The sequence below is a fragment of the Oncorhynchus clarkii genome, unplaced genomic scaffold, assembly GCF_045791955.1.
Source record: "Oncorhynchus clarkii lewisi isolate Uvic-CL-2024 unplaced genomic scaffold, UVic_Ocla_1.0 unplaced_contig_10375_pilon_pilon, whole genome shotgun sequence".
NCBI lineage: Eukaryota > Metazoa > Chordata > Actinopteri > Salmoniformes > Salmonidae > Oncorhynchus > Oncorhynchus clarkii.
In genome coordinates, this window is record NW_027259348.1 from 5,429 (window position 1) to 25,529 (window position 20,101).

General features: G+C 44.6%; 1 protein-coding gene across 1 annotated transcript; it reads right to left on the reverse strand.

The window, feature by feature from the left end:
- On the reverse strand, positions 1–18,973 carry LOC139400096 (stathmin-2-like). Its single transcript, XM_071145130.1, has 5 exons — positions 18,835–18,973; positions 9,275–9,373; positions 4,980–5,152; positions 3,873–4,064; positions 1–288 (listed from the first exon to the last, which is right to left on the reverse strand). Exons 1-5 carry the CDS (start codon positions 18,851–18,853, stop codon positions 229–231), a joined length of 543 nt encoding a protein of 180 aa, XP_071001231.1. The 5' UTR covers positions 18,854–18,973; the 3' UTR covers positions 1–228.
- Positions 18,974–20,101: the final 1,128 nt, after the last annotated feature.

Below are 20,101 nucleotides of genomic sequence, written 5' to 3' on the forward strand. Positions count from 1 at the left end.
TGTGTGTGTGTGTGTGTGTGTGTGTGTGTGTGTGTGTGTGTGTGTGTGTGTGTGTGTGTGTGTGTGTGTGTGTGTGTGTGTATGGATGGGTCAGGGTGGGTGGTGTAGTGTGTTGGTAGTGAAGTCCTCCACCTTCCAGGACTCCAGGGCTTGCTGTCTGCTGTGGAGTTTCCAGGGGTGAGGCTGGGTTGGGGGACGTGATTGGTGGATGTTGGGGAGAGGTGGGGCTCACGCTGTCAGCTCCTCCCTCAGCTCTTTGTTCCTGCGCACCACGGCTGCGTGTCTCTCCTGAAACACAGGTCACAGACACCACAGATAGAGAGGAGGAAGTTAACATCCACACTGGACAGGAAGTTAGAGCTGTAGCTTACACAGGCAGGATGCACCCCTAGTGGTCTCTTAGAATGAAGTCTCTATTTTCATTCTAGTTCTATCATTCTAATTCTAGATCACACCTTCTCCTGCAGGCGTTCCATCATGGCTGCCAGGTTGGCATGGCGGTTCTCCTTGATCTGCTCCATCTTACATTACTATTACATTACTATCCTGCTACACCATTACTACAATACCATTACTACTACCACAGAACTAGTACTGCTACTGCAGTACTACTACTACTACAAATTAAATACTACTACTACTACTACAACTACAGTACTACTACTACTATTTCAATACTACTACTACTAATACTACTACTACTACTACTACTACACTACTACTACTACTACTATTACAGAAGTACTACTATGGTATTACTATTATGACTACTACTACAACTTCTACAGTACTGCTACTACTACTACTATTACAGTACTACTACTACTACTACTACTACTACAACAGTAGTACTACAGTATTACTATTACTACTACTTCTACTACTACAACTACTACAGTACTGCAACTACTACTAGATTTACAGTTCTACTACTACAGTATTACTATTACGACAGTAGTACTAATACAGTACTACTATTACTACAGTACTCATACTAGTAATACCACTGGTAGCTAATACTGAATACCGTATTACACAGTGCCTGGATAGAGGTCTTAGACTTCTTTGGCTTCAGTATTCCGGATCAGACTCTGATGCTTCAGGATCAACTCTAACTTCACTCTGCATGACAATAACACATGGACCTCAGTGACCCCCATCCCTGTTTCTGAGGTTCTCCTGACAACGTGCTCAGACTGCCTCCTGACTCTGGAGAGATGTGATGAGGATGAGAAGACCTACACCTCTCTAACGCTCTACAGTAGGAGAAGGGAGCTAGCTCACTGCTACTGAACTGGATTGTCTCTACTACTACTACTACTACTACTACCACTACAACTCCATTAATACTACTACAATACTACTACTACTACTATTACAACTACTACTACATTACTACTACTACTGCTACTGCTACTACTCTATTACTACTGGTACACTACTACTAATACTACTACTACTACAATACTACATTACTACTACCACTACTACTACTACCACTACTACATTACTACTACCACTACTACTACTACTACTACTACTACTTCATTACTACTACTATAGTACTAATACTACTACTACTACTACTACTCCATGACTACACCAGTACTACTTCTACAGTACTACTACTACTGCTACTACAGTATTACTACTACTGCTACTACTACACTATCACTACTTCTACTGCTACTACTGTATTACTACTACTACTACTCCATTGCTACTACTACTACAGTACTACTACTACTGCTACAACTACTACTACTTCTACTGCTACTACTCCATTACTACTACTACTACTCCATTGCTATTACTACTAATACTACTACTACTACTACGACTACTACACTACTACTACTTCTACTGCTACTACTCCATTACTACTACTACTACTACTACTACTCCATTGCTACTACTACTAATACTACTACTACTACGACTACTACTCTATTATTGCTACTACACTACTACTACTGCTATTACTACTTATACCACTACTACTACTACTACTCCATTACTACTACTACAGTACTATTACTACTATTACTACTACTACTACTACTATTCCATTACTGCAACTACTACTACTACTACAGTATTACTACTACTACTACTCCATTGCTACTACTACTACTACTAGTACTCCATTATTACTACAACTACTACTAGTATTACTGCCACTATTATGATACTAATATTACTACTACTACTGCTACTCCATTGATACTACTGCTAGTAGTAGTAGTAGTAGTAGTAGTAGTAGCAGTAGTACAGTGGTAGTAATTGTAGTATTAGTATTAGTAGTAGCAGTAGTACTGTAGTAGTAGTAGTAGAAGTAGTAGTAGTAGTATTAGTAGTAGTAGTATTAGTAGCAGTAGTAGTAGCCGTAGTAATACTACTACGACTACTACTCCATTAATACTACTGTCGGTAGGTGTATTAGTATTAGTAGTAGCATTAGTACTGTGGTAGTAGTAGTAGTAGTATTAGTAATAGTAGTAGCAGTAGGACTGTATTAGTAGTAGTAGTAGTATTAGTAGTAGTAGCAGTATTATTAGTAGTAGTAATACTGTAGTAGTAGTAGTATTACTACTACTACTACTACTACTGCTACTACTACTAATACTAATACTACTACTACTACTACTACTACTACTTCATTACTACTGCTACTACTACAGTCCTACTGCTACTACTAATACTAATACTACTACTACTACTTCTACCACAAGTACAATCCTATTGCTACTACTAATACTACTACTACTACTACTACTACTACTACTGCTTCTAATACTAATACTAATACTAATACTGGCATTAGTATTAATGGAGTAGTAGTGTAGTCGTAGTTATATTACTACGACTACTACTACTAATACTACTACCACTACTACTACTCCATTACTACTACTACTGCTACTACTACTACTACCACTACACTACTACTACTTCTACTACTCCATTACTACTACTACTACTCCATTGCTACTACTAGTAATACTACTACTACTACTACTACTACTACTACTCTATTACTGCTACTACACTACTACTACTACTACTGCTACCACTACTTATACTACTGCTACTACAGTACTACTAATTCTACTACTATTATTCAATTTCTGCAACTACTACTGCTACTACTACTACTCCATTACTACTACTACTGCAGTACTACTACTGCTACTACTACTATTACTACTACTACTACTACAATAGTACTACTACTACTACTACCACATTACTAATACTACAGTACTACTACTACTACTACTACTATTCCGTTACTGCCACTACTACTACTACTACTACTACTACTTCCACAGTATTACTACTATTACTCCATTACTACTACCGCTAGTAGTAGTATTAGTATTAGTAGTAACAGTAGTACAGTAGTAGTAGCAGTAATCGTAGTATTAGTAGTAGCAGATGTACCGTAGTAGTAGTAGTAGTAGTAATAGTAATGGAGTAGTAGTAGTAGTAGTAGTAGTAGTAGTAGTAATGGAGTAGTAGTAGTAGTAGTAGTATTAGTGGTTGTAGCCTATTTGACTGACCATGCCTATCTGACTGTCATTTCTTTACATTTTAATCAGTCTCAGTTTGTTCATTGGCTTTGTTTTTTCTTTTTCTACTCCATTACTACTACTACTACTACTACTGTACTACTGCTACTACTAATACTACTACTTATACTAATACTAATACTACTACTAGTACTCCATTATTACTACTACTACTACTACATCTACTACTACTACTACTCCATTACTACTGCTACTACTATTACTACTACTACTTATACTACTACTGGTTCTACTACTCCATTACTACTTCTACAGTACTACTGGCCAGTCTTCTCTCACCTTCTCCTGCAGGCGTTCCATCATGGCTGCCAGGTGGGCCTCCCGGTTCTCCTTGATTTGCTCCATCTTCATGGTGAGCTTCTCCTCTGCCATTTTGCTGAAGTTGTTGTTCTCTTCCATGGCCTTGAGCAGCACATCCCTCTCATGCTCCCTCTTCTCTGCCAGGGCCCTCAGCACCTGGGCCTCCTGGGACTGGACCACAGAGAGACCATGGATGTCACCATAGAGTTGGAATTACTAGAATGGTCAAAGCACCTCAGACAATAGTATTTTTTTTTAAAGTTTTATTTATTTTAAATTTGAACCCCCTTTTCTCCCCACTTTCGTGGTATCCAATTGTTAGCAATTACTATCTTGTCTCATCGCTACAACTCCCGTACGGGCTCGGGAGAGACGAAGGTCGAAAGCCATGCGTCCTCCGAAACACAACCCAACCAAGCCGCACTGCTTCTTTAACAAAGCGCACATCCAACCCGGAAGCCAGCCGCACCAATATGTCGGAGGAAACCCTGTGCACCTGGCTACCTTGGTTGGCGCGCATTGCGCCCGGCCCGCCACAGGAGTCGCTGGTGCGCGATGAGGCAAGGATATCCCTACCGGCCAAGCCCTCCCTAACCCGGACGACGCTAGGCCAATTGTGCGTCGCCCCACGGACCTCCCGGTCGTGGCCGGCTGCGACAGAGCCTGGGCGCAAACCCAGAGTCTCTGGTGGCACAGCTAGCGCTGCGATGCAGTGCCCTAGACCACTGCGCCACCCGGGAGGCCCAGGCAATAGTAATTTGACTGGTACATTCAATATGGCCGCCGATCCATCCACCACGGAATATGAACTTGAATGGGACAGCTGTTCTGTTGATTCTAATTATATGGATATTAATGATTATATCAAAACGCAGGGCCCTGGGGTTGCCAACTCAAAGATCTAGAATTCTATACACTCTAAGGAAAAACAGGTGCTATCAGACAGCAGTAATTTTGGTTCCAGGTAGAACCATGGAACCAAAAAGGGTTCTACTAAGGGGACAGCCGAAGAACACTTTTGGGATCTTTTTTCTTAGAGTGTGCCTACTGTTTTTATCATTCTAGTTCTATAGTTCTACTACTCACCCTCCTCCGGTCCTCAGCTGCCTCCAATTTCTTCTGGATGTCCTCTAGGGACACTTCCCTCTTGGGAGGCGAAGCGATGCTGTGGGCCGCATCTGACACCGGGGATGGGGGCTTCAGAATCACCTCAAAGGCCTGGCCCGACGCCCGCTTGTTGATTGGCTTCACCTCCATGTCTGAAAACAAGTGAAAAGATGTGTTATTTTTTTCTGTGGGTCTGGTCTTCTGGGGTCTGGTCTTCTGGGGTCTGGTCTTCTGGGTTCTGGGGTCTGGCTTTCTGGGGTCGGATCTTCTGGGTTTTGAGGTCTGGTCTTCTGGGTTCTGGGGTCTGGTCTTCTGGGGTCTGGTCTTCTGTGTTCTGGTCTTCTGGGGACTGGTCTTCTGGGGTCTGGTCTTCTGGGTTCTGGTCTTCTGGAGTCTGGTCTTCTGTGTTCTGGGGTCTGGTCTTCTGTGTTCTGGGGTCTGGTCTTCTGGGTTCTGGTCTTCTGAGGTCTGGTCTTCTGAGGTCTGGTCTTCCAAGTTATTGGGTCTGGTCTTCTGGGGTCTGGTCTTCTGTGTTCTGGGGTCTGGTCTTCTCGTCTTCTGGGGTCTGTGGTCTGTTGTTTAGACAGGTTCTGTAGTTTTTTGGTTAATATATGATGTCCATTTGGTCCAGGTATTTACAAAGGCGTCCAGTTTCAAATGGATTGTAGCTGTTCTTTTTTCCATATCTTGGACGTCGTTGGTTACAGTATGTTGATCCAGTCCAGGATGGTTGGTAATGTTGGTCCAGTCCAGGATGGTTGGTAATGTTGGTCCAGTCCAGGATGGTTGGTAATGTTGGTCCAGTCCAGGATGGTTGGTAATGTTGGTCCAGTCCAGGATGGTTGGTAATGTTGGTCCAGTCCAGGATGGTTGGTAATGTTGGTCCAGTCCAGGATGGTTGGTAATGTTGGTCCAGTCCAGGATGGTTGGTAATGTTGATCCAGTCCAGGATGGTTGGTAATGTTGGTCCAGTCCAGGATGGTTGGTAATGTTGGTCGAGTCCAGGATGGTTGGTAATATTGGTCGAGTCCAGGATGGTTGGTAATGTTGGTCGAGTCCAGGATGGTTGGTAATGTTGGTCGAGTCCAGGATGGTTGGTAATGTTGGTCGAGTCCAGGATGGTTGGTAATGTTGGTCCAGTCCAGGATGGTTGGTAACGCTGATCCAGTCTAGGATGGTTGGTAATTTTGGTCTAGTCCAGGATGGTTGGTAATGCTGGTCCAGTCCAGGATGGTTGGTAATTGACATGATAGCCAGTGTCTTCCTATTGCATTCTTGTGTTTGTTTGACCAATTTATTGTATTGTTCTGTTTACGGTGGTTCATGGATATTAAAGGACACCGTTGTAAATCAGTTTCCGCTCTCCTGCGCCTGACTTCTCTGCCACCAGTACGCACCTCACTACAATGAGACAGTTCTCTGTTGGACATCCATGTACTTTGGACAATAAAGTAATGTTCTTCAATTCAGGAGGACATCCAAAACAATAAATAAATATCCACAAATACAATAAAGGGCACAGCTCCTGGATTGAGCTGAAATGGCATCAGGTCAACTACAGTGAAATTCAGACTACAATGCTTTGACTTGATCTGAAAAATGACGCATTGGAATTAAAAAATGTTTTGTTACGTTCCCCTGCAAGGAAACAAAAAATTTCACTCAAACAAAAGGGGGAACTAACAAAGAGTCCCTGACCAACAACCAAAACAAAACAGGTGGGGTTTGAGGACGGGTTCTGAAAGACACTCATGTGTGTGTCCACTAAAAGTTGGCTAGCAACAACAACTGGAATTGTCGGAACTAGAAGCACAAGCATTTCGCTACACTCGCATTAACATCTGCTAACCATGTGTATGTGACAAATAAAATTTGATTTGATTTGATTTGATTTGAACACAAAAGATACCCACCATGAGACCCACTAAATTCACCCAAGAAGAGGCAAACAAAAGAAAACCAACACCAAACTTGGAGACAGTAAGTAAACCATAAAGTAGAGCAAAATGAAAACAGATAAAGGATTTTTTTGTCTAGAAATCAAAACAGGGCACGCCAACTAAAGGAGTACCATCTATACAGTACCAGTGTTGTACCATCTATACAGTACCAGTGTTGTACCAGTGTTGTACTATCTATACAGTACCATCTATACAGTACCATCTATACAGTACCATCTATACAGTACCAGTGTTGTACCATCTATACAGTACCAGTGTTGTACCAGTGTTGTACTATCTATACAGTACCAGTGTTGTACCATCTATACAGTACCAGTGTTGTACCAGTGTTGTACTATCTATACAGTACCATCTATACAGTACCAGTGTTGTACCATCTATACAGTACCAGTGTTGTACCAGTGTTGTACTATCTATACAGTACCATCTATACAGTACCATCTATACAGTACCATCTATACAGTACCATCTATACAGTACCAGTGCTGTACCGTCTATACAGTACCAGTGTTGTACCAGTGTTGTACTATCTATACAGTACCATCTATACAGTACCATCTATACAGTACCATCTATACAGTACCAGTGTTGTACCATCTATACAGTACCAGTGTTGTACCAGTGTTGTACTATCTATACAGTACCATCTATACAGTACCATCTATACAGTACCAGTGTTGTACCATCTATACAGTACCAGTGTTGTACCAGTGTTGTACTATCTATACAGTACCATCTATACAGTACCATCTATACAGTACCAGTGTTGTACCATCTATACAGTACCAGTGTTGTACCAGTGTTGTACTATCTATACAGTACCATCTATACAGTACCATCTATACAGTACCATCTATACAGTACCAGTGTTGTACCAGTGTTGTACTATCTATACAGTACCATCTATACAGTACCATCTATACAGTACCGGTGTTGTACCATCTATACAGTATCAGTACAGTACCAGTGTTGTACCATCTATACAGTACCAGTGTTGTACCATCTATACAGTACCAGTGTTGTACCAGTGTTGTACTATCTATACAGTACCATCTATACAGTACCATCTATACAGTACCGGTGTTGTACCATCTATACAGTACCAGTACAGTACCCGTGTTGTACCATCTATACAGTACCATCTATACAGTACCAGTGTTGTACCATCTATACAGTATCAGTACAGTACCAGTGTTGTACCATCTATACAGTACCAGTGTTGTACCATCTATACAGTACCAGTACAGTACCTGTGTTGTACCATCTATACAGTACCATCTATACAGTACCAGTACAGGACCTGTGTTGTACCATCTATACAGTACCATGTATACAATACCAGTGTTGTACCATCTATACAATACCAGTACCATCTATACAGTACCATCTATACAGTACCATCTATACAGTACCATCTATACAGTACCATCTATACAGTACCATCTATACAATACCAGTGTTGTACCATCTATACAATACCAGTACCATCTATACAGTACCATCTATACAGTACCATCTATACAGTACCATCTATACAATACCATCTATACAATACCAGTGTTGTACCATCTATACAATACCAGTACCATCTATACAGTACCATCTATACAGTACCAGTACAGTACCAGTGTTGTACCATCTATACAGTACCAGTGTTGCACCATCTATACAGCACCATCTATACAGTACCAGTCAAAAGTTTGGACACACCTACTCATTCCAGGGGTTTTCATTATTTTTACTATTTTCTACATTGTAGAAGACATCAAAATGATGAAAGAACACATATGGAATCATGTAGTAACCAAAAAGTGTTAAATAAATCAAAACATATTTTATATTTAAGATTCTTCAAAGTAGCCACCCTTTGCATTTGAGGTTACCTGGAGGTGTGTTGGGTCATTGTCCTGTTGAAAAACCGTAGGTGTGTAAAACTTCTGACTGGTATTTTATATATATATACAGTAAATAGTTTTATTTTTTAATATTTTTTATTTTACAATCTCTTTTTTATTTTTCTTATAGTTTCCTAAAACTCACGTGTTTTTTGAAAAACTCACGTACGCTTCTATAACTCTCGTCCCCTCGGAACGAGCTCAGCCAAGACGATACTCAAAATAAATTGTGATCCGGGGCAACAAACTGGCTAAACGCAAAACACAAAACGTATTACCTGCCCACCCTTGGGAGATAATCAGCTACCAAGCTGTCCTTACCACAGACATGTCGGATTTCAGGAGGAAACTCCTGCAATATCTGTAGTAACTTTCCTATCCTGATTGGTTCTTACCTCTCGTGTGACCTGGTTCTTACCTTGGAACTCACAGACGACCAGCTTGTTGCGTGCCTCTGGATAAAAGCAGGAGCAGATGAGGGAGAAGACAGACAGCTCCTTCACCTTCTCTTTGTATGCTGAGGGAATACAAACACACCAGACTGTTAACACTGCTATGTGGAGGAGGTCAAAATGGCCCCCTATTCCCTATATAGTGCTTTAGCACCCTATTCTCTATATAGTGCAAAAGTAAAGCACTATAGGGAACAGGGTGCCATTTTTGACACAACCAAAGTCAGACACTATAATGGCACCTATAGGAGATAACATTGTCATTATGCTGTTTATTGACTGTGGAATAAAGATCATTCATACAGGCTTGCTTCACACTGACAGTATAAAGCCTTGTGCAGGCCAGAGAGGCCCATAGAGAACATTCATACAGGCTTGCTTCACAGTGACAGTATAAAGCCTTGTGCAGGCCAGAGCGGCCCATAGAGAACATTCATACAGGCTTGCTTCACAGTGACAGTATAAAGCCTTGTGCAGGCCAGAGCGGCCCATAGAGAACATTCATACAGGCTTGCTTCACAGTGACAGTATAAAGCCTTGTGCAGGCCAGAGCGGCCCATAGAGAACATTCATACAGGCTTGCTTCACAGTGACAGTATAAAGCCTTGTGCAGGCCAGAGCAGCCCATAGAGAACATTCATACAGGCTTGCTTCACAGTGACAGTATAAAGCCTTGTGCAGGCCAGAGCGGCCCATAGAGAACATTCATACAGGCTTGCTTCACAGTGACAGTATAAAGCCTTGTGCAGGCCAGAGCGGCCCATAGAGAACATTCATACAGGCTTGCTTCACAGTGACAGTATAAAGCCTTGTGCAGGCCAGAGCGGCCCATAGAGAACATTCATACAGGCTTGCTTCACAGTGACAGTATAAAGCCTTGTGCAGGCCAGAGCGGCCCATAGAGAACATTCATACAGGCTTGCTTCACAGTGACAGTATAAAGCCTTGTCCGAGTCAGAGTGGCCCATAGAGAACATTCATACAGGCTTGCTTCACAGTGACAGTATAAAGCCTTGTCCGAGTCAGAGTGGCCCATAGAGAACATTCATACAGGCTTGCTTCACAGTGACAGTATAAAGCCTTGTGCAGGCCAGAGCGGCCCATAGAGAACATTCATACAGGCTTGCTTCACAGTGACAGTATAAAGCCTTGTGCAGGCCAGAGCGGCCCATAGAGAACATTCATACAGGCTTGCTTCACAGTGACAGTATAAAGCCTTGTGCAGGCCAGAGCGGCCCATAGAGAACATTCATACAGGCTTGCTTCACAGTGACAGTATAAAGCCTTGTGCAGGCCAGAGCGGCCCATAGAGAACATTCATACAGGCTTGCTTCACAGTGACAGTATAAAGCCTTGTGCAGGCCAGAGCGGCCCATAGAGAACATTCATACAGGCTTGCTTCACAGTGACAGTATAAAGCCTTGTGCAGGCCAGAGTGGCCCATAGAGAACATTCATACAGGCTTGCTTCACAGTGACAGAATTAAAGCCTTGTGCAGGCCAGAGTGGCCCATAGAGAACATTCATACAGGCTTGCTTCACAGTGACAGTATAAAGCCTTGTCCGAGTCAGAGTGGCCCATAGAGAACATTCATACAGGCTTGCTTCACAGTGACAGTATAAAGCCTTGTGCAGGCCAGAGCGGCCCATAGAGAACATTCATACAGGCTTGCTTCACAGTGACAGTATAAAGCCTTGTGCAGGCCAGAGCGGCCCATAGAGAACATTCATACAGGCTTGCTTCACAGTGACAGTATAAAGCCTTGTGCAGGCCAGAGCGGCCCATAGAGAACATTCATACAGGCTTGCTTCACAGTGACAGTATAAAGCCTTGTGCAGGCCAGAGCGGCCCATAGAGAACATTCATACAGGCTTGCTTCACAGTGACAGTATAAAGCCTTGTGCAGGCCAGAGCGGCCCATAGAGAACATTCATACAGGCTTGCTTCACAGTGACAGTATAAAGCCTTGTGCAGGCCAGAGCGGCCCATAGAGAACATTCATACAGGCTTGCTTCACAGTGACAGTATAAAGCCTTGTGCAGGCCAGAGCGGCCCATAGAGAACATTCATACAGGCTTGCTTCACAGTGACAGTATAAAGCCTTGTGCAGGCCAGAGCGGCCCATAGAGAACATTCATACAGGCTTGCTTCACAGTGACAGTATAAAGCCTTGTCCGAGTCAGAGTGGCCCATAGAGAACATTCATACAGGCTTGCTTCACAGTGACAGTATAAAGCCTTGTCCGAGTCAGAGTGGCCCATAGAGAACATTCATACAGGCTTGCTTCACAGTGACAGTATAAAGCCTTGTGCAGGCCAGAGCGGCCCATAGAGAACATTCATACAGGCTTGCTTCACAGTGACAGTATAAAGCCTTGTGCAGGCCAGAGCGGCCCATAGAGAACATTCATACAGGCTTGCTTCACAGTGACAGTATAAAGCCTTGTGCAGGCCAGAGCGGCCCATAGAGAACATTCATACAGGCTTGCTTCACAGTGACAGTATAAAGCCTTGTGCAGGCCAGAGCGGCCCATAGAGAACATTCATACAGGCTTGCTTCACAGTGACAGTATAAAGCCTTGTGCAGGCCAGAGCGGCCCATAGAGAACATTCATACAGGCTTGCTTCACAGTGACAGTATAAAGCCTTGTGCAGGCCAGAGTGGCCCATAGAGAACATTCATACAGGCTTGCTTCACAGTGACAGAATTAAAGCCTTGTGCAGGCCAGAGTGGCCCATAGAGAACATTCATACAGGCTTGCTTCACAGTGACAGTATAAAGCCTTGTCCGAGTCAGAGTGGCCCATAGAGAACATTCATACAGGCTTGCTTCACAGTGACAGTATAAAGCCTTGTGCAGGCCAGAGCGGCCCATAGAGAACATTCATACAGGCTTGCTTCACAGTGACAGTATAAAGCCTTGTGCAGGCCAGAGCGGCCCATAGAGAACATTCATACAGGCTTGCTTCACAGTGACAGTATAAAGCCTTGTGCAGGCCAGAGCGGCCCATAGAGAACATTCATACAGGCTTGCTTCACAGTGACAGTATAAAGCCTTGTGCAGGCCAGAGCGGCCCATAGAGAACATTCATACAGGCTTGCTTCACAGTGACAGTATAAAGCCTTGTGCAGGCCAGAGCGGCCCATAGAGAACATTCATACAGGCTTGCTTCACAGTGACAGTATAAAGCCTTGTGCAGGCCAGAGCGGCCCATAGAGAACATTCATACAGGCTTGCTTCACAGTGACAGTATAAAGCCTTGTGCAGGCCAGAGCGGCCCATAGAGAACATTCATACAGGCTTGCTTCACAGTGACAGTATAAAGCCTTGTCCGAGTCAGAGTGGCCCATAGAGAACATTCATACAGGCTTGCTTCACAGTGACAGTATAAAGCCTTGTGCAGGCCAGAGCGGCCCATAGAGAACATTCATACAGGCTTGCTTCACAGTGACAGTATAAAGCCTTGTGCAGGCCAGAGCGGCCCATAGAGAATATTCATACAGGCTTGCTTCACAGTGACAGTATAAAGCCTTGTGCAGGCCAGAGCGGCCCATAGAGAACATTCATACAGGCTTGCTTCACAGTGACAGTATAAAGCCTTGTGCAGGCCAGAGCGGCCCATAGAGAACATTCATACAGGCTTTCTTCACAGTGACAGTATAAAGCCTTGTGCAGGCCAGAGTGGCCCATAGAGAACATTCATACAGGCTTGCTTCACAGTGACAGAATTAAAGCCTTGTGCAGGCCAGAGTGGCCCATAGAGAACATTCATACAGGCTTGCTTCACAGTGACAGTATAAACAGTCAGAGTGGCCCATAGAGAACATTCATACAGGCTTGCTTCACAGTGACAGTATAAAGCCTTGTGCAGGCCAGAGCGGCCCATAGAGAACATTCATACAGGCTTGCTTCACAGTGACAGTATAAAGCCTTGTGCAGGCCAGAGCGGCCCATAGAGAACATTCATACAGGCTTGCTTCACAGTGACAGTATAAAGCCTTGTGCAGGCCAGAGCGGCCCATAGAGAACATTCATACAGGCTTGCTTCACAGTGACAGTATAAAGCCTTGTGCAGGCCAGAGCGGCCCATAGAGAACATTCATACAGGCTTGCTTCACAGTGACAGTATAAAGCCTTGTGCAGGCCAGAGCGGCCCATAGAGAACATTCATACAGGGCTTCACAGTGACAGTATAAAGCCTTGTGCAGCCAGAGTGGCCCATAGAGAACATTCATACAGGCTTGCTTCACAGTGACAGTATAAAGCCTTGTGCAGGCCAGAGCGGCCCATAGAGAACATTCATACAGGCTTGCTTCACAGTGACAGTATAAAGCCTTGTCCGAGTCAGAGTGGCCCATAGAGAACATTCATACAGGCTTGCTTCACAGTGACAGTATAAAGCCTTGTGCAGGCCAGAGCGGCCCATAGAGAACATTCATACAGGCTTGCTTCACAGTGACAGTATAAAGCCTTGTGCAGGCCAGAGCGGCCCATAGAGAACATTCATACAGGCTTGCTTCACAGTGACAGTATAAAGCCTTGTGCAGGCCAGAGCGGCCCATAGAGAACATTCATACAGGCTTGCTTCACAGTGACAGTATAAAGCCTTGTGCAGGCCAGAGCGGCCCATAGAGAACATTCATACAGGCTTGCTTCACAGTGACAGTATAAAGCCTTGTGCAGGCCAGAGCGGCCCATAGAGAACATTCATACAGGCTTGCTTCACAGTGACAGTATAAAGCCTTGTGCAGGCCAGAGCGGCCCATAGAGAACATTCATACAGGCTTGCTTCACAGTGACAGTATAAAGCCTTGTCCGAGTCAGAGTGGCCCATAGAGAACATTCATACAGGCTTGCTTCACAGTGACAGTATAAAGCCTTGTGGCCCATAGAGAACATTCATACAGGCTTGCTTCACAGTGACAGTATAAAGCCTTGTGCAGGCCAGAGCGGCCCATAGAGAACATTCATACAGGCTTGCTTCACAGTGACAGTATAAAGCCTTGTGCAGGCCAGAGCGGCCCATAGAGAACATTCATACAGGCTTGCTTCACAGTGACAGTATAAAGCCTTGTGCAGGCCAGAGCGGCCCATAGAGAACATTCATACAGGCTTGCTTCACAGTGACAGTATAAAGCCTTGTGCAGGCCAGAGCGGCCCATAGAGAACATTCATACAGGCTTGCTTCACAGTGACAGTATAAAGCCTTGTGCAGGCCAGAGCGGCCCATAGAGAACATTCATACAGGCTTGCTTCACAGTGACAGTATAAAGCCTTGTGCAGGCCAGAGCGGCCCATAGAGAACATTCATACAGGCTTGCTTCACAGTGACAGTATAAAGCCTTGTGCAGGCCAGAGCGGCCCATAGAGAACATTCATACAGGCTTGCTTCACAGTGACAGTATAAAGCCTTGTGCAGGCCAGAGTGGCCCATAGAGAACATTCATACAGGCTTGCTTCACAGTGACATAATTAAAGCCTTGTGCAGGTCAGAGTGGCCCATAGAGAACATTCATACAGGCTTGCTTCACAGTGACAGTATAAAGCCTTGTGCAGGCCAGAGCGGCCCATAGAGAACATTCATACAGGCTTGCTTCACAGTGACAGTATAAAGCCTTGTGCAGGCCAGAGCGGCCCATAGAGAACATTCATACAGGCTTGCTTCACAGTGACAGTATAAAGCCTTGTGCAGGCCAGAGCGGCCCATAGAGAACATTCATACAGGCTTGCTTCACAGTGACAGTATAAAGCCTTGTGCAGGCCAGAGCGGCCCATAGAGAACATTCATACAGGCTTGCTTCACAGTGACAGTATAAAGCCTTGTGCAGGCCAGAGCGGCCCATAGAGAACATTCATACAGGCTTGCTTCACAGTGACAGTATAAAGCCTTGTGCAGGCCAGAGCGGCCCATAGAGAACATTCATACAGGCTTGCTTCACAGTGACAGTATAAAGCCTTGTGCAGGCCAGAGCGGCCCATAGAGAACATTCATACAGGCTTGCTTCACAGTGACAGTATAAAGCCTTGTGCAGGCCAGAGTGGCCCATAGAGAACATTCATACAGGCTTGCTTCACAGTGACAGAATTAAAGCCTTGTGCAGGCCAGAGTGGCCCATAGAGAACATTCATACAGGCTTGCTTCACAGTGACAGTATAAAGCCTTGTCCGAGTCAGAGTGGCCCATAGAGAACATTCATACAGGCTTGCTTCACAGTGACAGTATAAAGCCTTGTGCAGGCCAGAGCGGCCCATAGAGAACATTCATACAGGCTTGCTTCACAGTGACAGTATAAAGCCTTGTGCAGGCCAGAGCGGCCCATAGAGAACATTCATACAGGCTTGCTTCACAGTGACAGTATAAAGCCTTGTGCAGGCCAGAGCGGCCCATAGAGAACATTCATACAGGCTTGCTTCACAGTGACAGTATAAAGCCTTGTCCGAGTCAGAGTGGCCCATAGAGAACATTCATACAGGCTTGCTTCACAGTGACAGTATAAAGCCTTGTGCAGGCCAGAGCGGCCCATAGAGAACATTCATACAGGCTTGCTTCACAGTGACAGTATAAAGCCTTGTGCAGGCCAGAGCGGCCCATAGAGAACATTCATACAGGCTTGCTTCACAGTGACAGTATAAAGCCTTGTGCAGGCCAGAGCGGCCCATAGAGAACATTCATACAGGCTTGCTTCACACTGACAGAATTAAAGCCTTGTGCGGGCCAGAGTGGCCCATAGAGAACATTCATACAGGCTTGCTTCACAGTGACAGAATTAAAGCCTTGTGCGGGCCAGAGCGGCCCATAGAGAACATTCATACAGGCTTGCTTCACAGTGACAGAATTAAAGCCTTGTCTGAGCCAGAGCGGCCCATAGAGAACATTCATACAGGCTTGCTTCACACTGACAGTATAAAGCCTTGTGCAGGCCAGAGCGGCCCATAGAGAACATTCATACAGGCTTGCTTCACAGTGACAGTATAAAGCCTTGTGCAGGCCAGAGTGGCCCATAGAGAACATTCATACAGGCTTGCTTCACACTGACAGAATTAAAGCCTTGTGCAGGCCAGAGTGGCCCATAGAGAACATTCATACAGGCTTGCTTCACACTGACAGAATTAAAGCCTTGTGCGGGCCAGAGTGGCCCATAGAGAACATTCATACAGGCTTGCTTCACAGTGACAGTATAAAGCCTTGTCCGAGCCAGAGTGGCCCATAGAGAACATTCATACAGGCTTGCTTCACAGTGACAGTATAAAGCCTTGTCCGAGTCAGAGTGGCCCATAGAGAACATTCATACAGGCTTGCTTCACAGTGACAGTATAAAGCCTTGTCCGAGTCAGAGTGGCCCATAGAGAACATTCATACAGGCTTGCTTCACACTGACAGTATTAAAGCGGCAGGTAGGTAGCCTAGTGGGTAGTGGTTGGGGCGGCAGGTAGGTAGCCTAGTGGGTAGTGGTTGGGGCGGCAGGTAGGTAGCCTAGTGGGTAGTGGTTGGGGCGGCAGGTAGGTAGCCTAGTGGGTAGTGGTTGGGGCGGCAGGTAGGTAGCCTAGTGGGTAGTGGTTGGGGCGGCAGGTAGGTAGCCTAGTGGGTAGTGGATGGGGCGGCAGGTAGGTAGCCTAGTGGGTAGTGGTTGGGGTGGCAGGTAGGTAGCCTAGTGGGTAGTGGTTGGGGCGGCAGGTAGGTAGCCTAGTGGGTAGTGGTTGGGGCGGCAGGTAGCCTCGTGGTTAGAGCGTTGAGCTAGTAACCTGAAAGGTTGCTAGATCGAATCCCCAAGCTGACAAGGTAAAAATCTGTGGTTCTGCCCCTGAACAGGCAGTTAACCCACTGTTCCTAGGCCGTCATTGAAAATAAGAGTTTGTTCTTAACTGTCTTGCCTAGTTAAATAAAATAATAAAAAGCCTTGCCAGAGTAGCCCATAACTGATCATGATTTTTAGTTGAACTTGAGCTCTATTAATGAATTCTATCATGATCTGATAACAGTAAGCTAATGGGCATTAGCTAAAGGCTAGATGCTACTCTATCTTAATAGTGTTTAAATTGTCATTATTACGAGGAAGTCATCACTTCAATAGTGACGGAGGGATTTAGAAGAGACAGGCTCTGTCCAAATTCAAAATGGCACCCTTTGGATCAGGGCCCCATATGGCACACACAAAGTCTCTACCTCAACACCAACACCAAAATAAATACCTAGTGTATTACTATCACCCTACTGTATTAGGTACTAGTAGCCCTGACTCCACTAAGGTACAGCATCAGAGAGCGAGAGAGAGAGAGCTCTGTCCGAAGAAGACTGCAGATTGTCAATAGCCAACTGCTGCAAAGGCCAGCAGCGTGTGGAGCGGCCCATTGCTGCAGGGCTGGCCACTATCCCAGCCTGCTGTCTGGCGGCCTGCTACACCTGCGTGCCATGGCTCACTGCTCAACACAGTCTGCTGCCACATGTCATCAGAATCACTAAGATCCTATGGAACTGCATGGATCCATTTCCATTCCATGATAGAATATAGGCCCTACTGAACATAGAATACATTCCGGCACTATGGAAGCCCAAGAGCAAATATTTCTAGGTAAAACAGAGATCAGAGAACAGGAAGTAGGCCTATGCCTTTTAAGTGTTGGCTAATTCTATTGTCAGACAGAAAAGAGAATCAACTCTTTTGGATAATCAATCACTTTTACAGATCCACTAAGAAACAACTCAGAAAAATGTCAAACAAGAGATAAAGCAACAAATAGTTTTCTCTCCCCCTTTATTGTGTGTTATATTGACATAGAACAGTTTAATTCAGTGTAGAATCCTCCACTAAAACAAAATACTCTAGGCCTTATTGTTTTGCATTGGCCTATCATGGCTGATATTGATGACAAGGCCCTTATTCATTTATACTTTTTGTTTAATATATTAAATGTAACCCACATTTACACACAAAACTGCCAAATGATCCTAATACATATCAGCCAAATGACGGTAACAAATACATTACTAACTATTGTAGCCCAACAAATGAACCACTGAATTCAATGCGTTGTCAGCACGCCCCTTTCATTCACCTAAAATTGATTCTCTATCATATTCGAGCTCAAACAAGCGACATAACCGTTATAGGAGTATACTCATAAAAGTACATAAATGAAAAAAGGAATTATATCTCAGCCTGTCAAGCTGTGTTGAAATGGTAGTCAGACCGGCGTATTGGGTGGGGTCTCTCTGCATTATGCTTCTACTAGAGCCGCCGCCGTATCACCAGCAGTAGGTGCAGCGTTGTAAAATAAAACCACTATAAATAAGAAAAAAACAGTCGCGCCAACATATTAACCAAAATAAATCTTACACTTGATATAAAATCATAACATTCATAAAATGTCCAATCTAGAAGAGCAGTTTTTGGCTGCCGTCCCTACGGGCCCATATACTGTAATAAAATAATGAGGACGATGCAGGTGTCCACGCAGATCTCAGCCTCCATCCCTATAACAAACTCTAACAATAATCCATGCTGAAAAATCTTACTCGCATCCTTACCAATTGCAGTTTTGGCCATGGCTGTCTGCGGGTGTTTTGCGGCTATGGTCTGAAGGGCGAATATATTGTTTTAAGGCACTGTGTCAGCGAAAAAGACAAGACCGGGGGCTGAGATCAGGATGAGAGGTGCGGAGCGAGCTGGAAGATGGGAGCGGTTGAATTATGAGCGTCTCTGCGCATGAGCAGATTGCTTGGCCACCCTCCGTCCTTTGACGCGCATCTCTCGTCGAGATCAGACATTCCATCCACAGCAATAGAATAGGCCTAGTGGTACCGTAGGAATAGCCTACAGTAAAAATGTTACAGAGGTACATTTTGAGGAAAAACGAATAAAGTATTCTATTTGAAATGTTTAAATACTTACAAATACACAACATTACCAAAAGTGTGCTGACACCATCTCGTTGAACATCTCATTCCAAAATCATGGACATTAATATGGAGTTGGTTCCCCGTTGCTGCTATAACAGCCTCCACTCTTCTGGGAAGACTTTCCACTAGATGTTGGAACATTGCTGTGGGGTCTTGCTTCCATTTAGCCACAAGGGCATTAGTGAGGTTGAGCATTACACATGGTAATCTTAGGCTTGTGTGCGGCTGCTTGGCCATGGAAACCCATTTAATGAAGCTCCCGACGAACAGTTTTTGTCCTGATTGTGCTTCCAGAGGCAGTTTGGAATTTGGTAGTGAGTGTTGCAACCAAGGACAGAGAATTTTTACGCTCCACGTGCTTCAGCACTGGGCGGTCCCGTTCGTGCGCTCATGTGTCCTACCACTTCACGGCTGAGCCGTTGTTGCTTCTAGACGTTTCCAATTCACAATAACAGCACTTACTGAACAGTTGACCAGGCTAGCTCTATCAGCGCAGCTCTAGCAGGGCAACAATTTGACAAACTGACTTGCTGGAAAGGTGGCATCTTATGACAGTGCCACATTGAAAGTCACTGAGCTCTTCAATAAGGCCATTCTACAACCAATGTTTGTCTATGGAGATTGCATGGTGGTGTGCTCGATTTTATACACCTGTCAGCAACAGGTGTGGCTGAAATAGCCGAATCCACTAATTTGATGGGCTGTCCACATACTTTTGTATATATAGTGTATATTACAGTATATAAACCTATGGAACGCATTCATGACCTAAACATATTCATAGGTCCCACTTGAACGCGCCCCTAGCTCACGTATGCTATAGGCTACCAGACCTTGTGAATGGCTTCAGACACAGCCAAAAAGGGGAAACATGGAGCATCATCACAATGTTGGT

Coding starts and splice junctions, on each gene's coding strand:
- LOC139400096 (XM_071145130.1), bottom strand. Junction 5,153..9,274: donor GGTCGTCTGTGAGTTCCAAG/GTAAGAACCAGG, acceptor ACTTGTTTTCAG/ACATGGAGGTGAAGCCAATC. Junction 4,065..4,979: donor CAGCTGAGGACCGGAGGAGG/GTGAGTAGTAGA, acceptor TCTGTGGTCCAG/TCCCAGGAGGCCCAGGTGCT.